General features: G+C 55.8%; 3 protein-coding genes across 3 annotated transcripts; 1 reads left to right on the top strand and 2 right to left on the bottom strand.

Annotated features, from left to right (window-relative positions):
• Positions 1-266: 266 nt before the first annotated feature.
• H310_15161 (hypothetical protein) lies at positions 267-977 on the bottom strand (the record flags this gene model as incomplete). The annotated part of the gene is made up of 1 exon (XM_008883148.1): positions 267-977. One exon carries the CDS (start codon positions 975-977, stop codon positions 267-269), a length of 711 nt encoding a protein of 236 aa, XP_008881370.1.
• A 307-nt stretch (positions 978-1284) lies between these two features.
• On the bottom strand, positions 1285-4660 carry H310_15162 (STE/STE11 protein kinase). Its single transcript, XM_008883149.1, has 6 exons — positions 4475-4660; positions 4258-4427; positions 4152-4212; positions 3881-4102; positions 3691-3838; positions 1285-3648 (listed from the first exon to the last, which is right to left on the bottom strand). The coding sequence occupies exons 1-6, from the start codon at positions 4645-4647 to the stop codon at positions 2488-2490; spliced, it is 1935 nt and encodes a 644-aa protein (XP_008881371.1). The 5' UTR covers positions 4648-4660; the 3' UTR covers positions 1285-2487.
• Positions 1348-2723, top strand: H310_15163 (hypothetical protein). The gene is made up of 3 exons (XM_008883150.1): positions 1348-1917; positions 1965-2276; positions 2329-2723. Exons 1-3 carry the CDS (start codon positions 1371-1373, stop codon positions 2472-2474), a joined length of 1005 nt encoding a protein of 334 aa, XP_008881372.1. The 5' UTR covers positions 1348-1370; the 3' UTR covers positions 2475-2723.

Raw genomic sequence — 4660 nt, forward strand, 5'->3', positions numbered from 1 at the left:
GTCGAATGGAACTTTGGCCGCATGAAAACATTGTGGGGTTTCACGACCTACAAAATGCAACAAAAAATCATGCTTTCCAACGTTGGGACCATCGTACTCCTGGCCATGTTTTTGACAAACTGCAATTGCTGCTACAACGGAGGAAATCAAATATCCTCCTACTTCGGAATGCAACCACCAACACTGAAAGAATATCTAACGCCGGAGTACAATGTAATTGTGTTGGTTTAACGTTAACGAAGAGCACACATCAATTTTTGACATGTTTACTTTCTACTTTCAAGCAAAGCTTGAATGATGTTTGTCATCTTAGCGCTTTCAATGTTTGCCAATGCTAACTGGTACTCTCGCTCCGCTTTGCGGTCTTCGCGATCCAGCTTGCGCTCATTCATTTCACATTCCAGCTTGTGACGCTGAAATTCCAGCTCATTGGCACGGCTGGTCAGCTCTCGTTCGCTCTCCGTTGCTATTGCGGCAGCAAGGCTGTCACGGCGATTTTCCACTGCGTGTCGTTTCGTCTTTTCCTCGCCGTCACCATCGCTTCGTCGTTTCATTGTCTTCATCGCCATCTCTCGGACGTACAGGCCACCCTTCTCAACTTTGTCCGATTCGTCTTGGCCTTGGGGACGACATCTTTGCTCACTCTTCATGTCTTGCAGTACGTTTAGAATATCGTCCAGGAGCACATGCTTCTCTTTCTCCTCCTCTGCAACCCCGGACAATTTGGCTGACTGGGCATCAAACTTGCGGTGTTCCTCGGCAAGGAACAAAAACCGGTTTTGAACCTTCTTACCATCGACAACGCGACCAAAGTGCTCGCACGCAACGAGGGTCTCTGCCAAGCCTTGCCAGGCTTTCTTGAGTTGTCCCTTTTCCGCAGCAAAAGGACGGTCAGCTGCAACTTGGATGAGCAGAGCAATATCTTCTTCATGGGACCAGTTGCGGCGCTTCTCGGAGGACTTGTCGTTCTGGGACATGGTGCTGGAACGGTGATCTGGCAATGGCAGAGTCTGCCGCAGAATGGTCGTTTTCTACGGCAAGAATAACTATTTTTGGAAGGTCTGCCGTACATTTATAGTTTTAGAGAGGATCTGGCTATGGCAATGGCAACGGCACGTTTGCGAAATCTCCCTATTCATAGCTTTCGAACGAGGGCTGTCAACGCCTACGGAGCATCTTCCTCTGGATTACTTTATGAATGTCGAATTGAAGAAATTGCAACACTTTTTGGATAAAATCCGTCGAATTTGCGCTGAATGTGTCGACCTTCGCAGAGTCTTTTTCTTCGGAAACTCACCAATGAAACATCATATTAACTTCGAATAGCGTAGTTCGAAGTATGCGAATCACGATCACCACCAAGTGATCCCATGCTCCATCGCGGCGTCCGGCGATTCTCCAGCCGGCGGTCCTCCCGAAAAGGGACTTCGTACGACGAGGATGGTGTGTCTTTGAGCTCGAGCTTCGGTAAGAAAACTCTTGCTCATTTGAATGCGCATCTTGCTGCGTTCGAAGACAAAGTGCGAGGTGGGCCGAGGGAGCCATCGCCACGAGAAATACGGCGGTGGGAAAAGATCATGACCAAGAAGAGCGAGCGCACGTCCACACCAGAGTACTTGGCACAGCCCATCTTTCGACCAAACAGCGCCGCGCTCGATCGTTTTGGCAACAAGTCGATGGTAGACTACGAAGACAAAGTTCCCGTTGGCGTGTTTCCCGGGACTATCCATGTTGTGTCGACCGTCGAAGACGAGATGCACCACCGCGTCGCGCTAGAAAGCATGTCCGTTGTCGGCATCGACTGCGAGACGAAGCCCAGTTTATTTCGGCACCATGCATCCAGTCCGATTGCGTTGGTCCAACTGGCGAGCCACGACACCGCGTTGCTGTATCGGGTGCGGTGGAGTGGCACGTGGAGTAAGCAACGACGCGGTCGCGTGGAGCAGTGTCTAAGTACGGTTTAGATCCAACGTTGGAGTTTCCGGGGCTGCAGCACGTCCTGGCCAACAAGGACACGATCAAGGTCGGTCATGGCTGTGCCCTCGACTTCAAATCGTTGCGCGACTGCCGCATGGCATCGCATATAGTCAACACGGTCGACACGCTCCCCGTGGCGACCAAGATCGGATGCCTCAAGCCCAACCTCCGCGCGCTCGGGATGATCTGGCACAATATCCAGATCTCCAAGGCCATGCAGACGTCCAACTGGGAAGCGCCAGACTTGACGACGGACCAACTCGAATACGCCGCCACCGATGCATGGCTGGCGCGCCAAGGTACGTTCTTGGCGACACAAGTTGGTCGAGGATGACGCGCGTGGCTGCGTAGTGATGTTGGGCCTCGTGCAATTCGAACCGTCGAGGCAGTACGTCACAACGACCCACTACACAAACACGACCGTCGACACGATCGGATCAAGTCGAGACGACGTCGTCGCCAAGTTGTGTGCCGTGGCCCAAGATGAGTTGCACTAGTTCGAACGACGTGTCAAATGTCGAGGGCACTGCCGTCTTGGTACTCCAACACGTATTCTTCGTCCGACTCGCCGTGGCTGTCTTGACTCTTTGTATCGCAACCCCCGCCGTCGATGCTCGGGTTTAGGCGGGTGGTGGGAAACCAGCCGTGCGCGGCGGCGCTCTGCACGCTGTCGAGTGCCCGATGGACCACAAAGCCCTCGGTCCATCCATTTTCGTCGTGGTTCAAGATTCCAATCACATCCCCTGGCTCGACGTGCAATTCCCACTCGTTCGAGTGCATCCACGTGACTTCGACCAACGGCAGCCACTCGACATACGTGCACGGAAACCAGCCTTCGGTACACGACAGAGCGGGATGGACGACGTGGCCTCGCCACCATCCGTCGCTCGGCGTTTCGAGCACTTGGACAAGATCGTGGTCTTGTAGGTGCAGCTCTCCCTCTGACGTCGGTTCGTACGTCCCCAACGCGCGAACAAGACCCAAGACGTTGTCGGGGGCTCGCACCCATTCAACGTAGGTGCACGGGAACCATCCGGCGCGCCCGTCCACGGCAGTTCCAAACCACCACCCGGTTTCATCGACTTTGTCGACTACGAGCACGTCGTTCATCGTCAAGGTGAGCTCCGTGGCGTCTGCAGCGACGTAGTCGGCGACGACGCGGACCGTCCTCAACGCGTCGGTCGAAGCAGGTTCCGACTGGTTTAAGAAGAGTTCTCGTGCGACGCGTTCAGGTCGTTGCTCGTCTCGACGAGTCTCGACCGAGCTGGAGCGCACGCGATGCAGCCACATGCGAGCAATTTCAACGACGGCATCAGGTACATCGGGTCGCCAGTCCCAATTGCCGTCCGATGCCTCGGTCGTGAACCAAACCCCGCCAAGGACGCGCACTGAGTACGTCCACACGAGCGCAGCATGGTCGAACCACCACCACCCGCCGTCCAGCGGTTTGGTTGTGCTGTTGAACCACAAATACGTTGGGCCAAAGGGCGGCACGGTCGCTACGAACGCGTGGCTGAGCAAGTCGAGTGCCGTCGGGCGCAATGCCGGGTCCTTGACAAAGCACAACGCCAAAAACGCGTGCGCAGCGTCAGACAGATGCGCCGGGATCGTCGGCATGGCCGTCTCCGACGCAATGTGAAACATGGCGGTCAACGGGTTGGAAAAGTTGCTCTGCCAGGTCGTGAGCTACGAATGGCCTCAACTGCATCGTACCCAAGGGGGCGTGCCCGTCGCCATCTCGATGACACAGCACCCCACACTCCACACATCCGACTTGGTCCACCCGCTGCTGCCGCTTCCGTTGGCTTTGACACTCTCTGGCGCCATCCAAAACGGAGACCCGACGCCATCTTGCGACGACCTGTACGGTTGTTCACGCGCGATCGGCGGGCACGACGCGTACCGATGGTGGATGCCCTCGTCAACGAACCCTCCGCAGAGCGCGTCCGTGGCAGCGCCAAAGTCGGCAATTTTGAGGCACCCCGCGTCGGACAGCAGCAAGTTGGCGCATTTGAGATCGCGATGGGCAATTCCGCGGCTGTGAAGGTAAACGAGCCCTTGCAGGAGCTGGTACGTATACGCACGCACGATCGACTCGTCGAGGGGACCGCATGCTTTGAGCAAGCTACGGCGTCGCTTCAGGTAGGGCTTTGGAGGGGGAGGAGCGGCCTTACCCGCTGATCGACCCAAGAGGAAGGTATTCCATGAAGATGCTGAAGATGTTGCCTTCTTGTTCTGAACAAAACCGAGTCAATCGGGGAAGCGGCAGCGGCGGAGTACCAGCGCCGTAGTACTCGACGACGTGCGGATGGTACAAAGACTGCCCGATGCGCACTTCACCCAGGATGTTCTCGATGGATTCCTCTTCCTCGGGAACAAACGTGCCTTCGATCTCGTCGAGCCCGCGTTCGTCGCGAACTCGCACTTGCTTGACCGCCATCATCGTGGCCCTGCGTCGATGTCGTTGGAAGACGCGATGGAGTGAATGACATCTTACGTGGAGAGCAAGATACCGACGTACACCTTGCCAAAGCGACCGCGGCCGATGAGTTTTCCTCGCTGCCATACAAACGAGTCCATCCTGCCATCGCATGCAACCTCCGAGGGTTTCTCGTGGACAATCGAGGTAGTTTCGGGTCGGTTTCGATGCGTGAGTAGAGCGAATTGCATGCGTCGGGCAGCA

This window comes from Aphanomyces invadans (genome assembly GCF_000520115.1).
Source record: "Aphanomyces invadans strain NJM9701 unplaced genomic scaffold supercont1.200, whole genome shotgun sequence".
Classification (NCBI taxonomy): Eukaryota; Oomycota; class Saprolegniomycetes; order Saprolegniales; family Verrucalvaceae; genus Aphanomyces; species Aphanomyces invadans.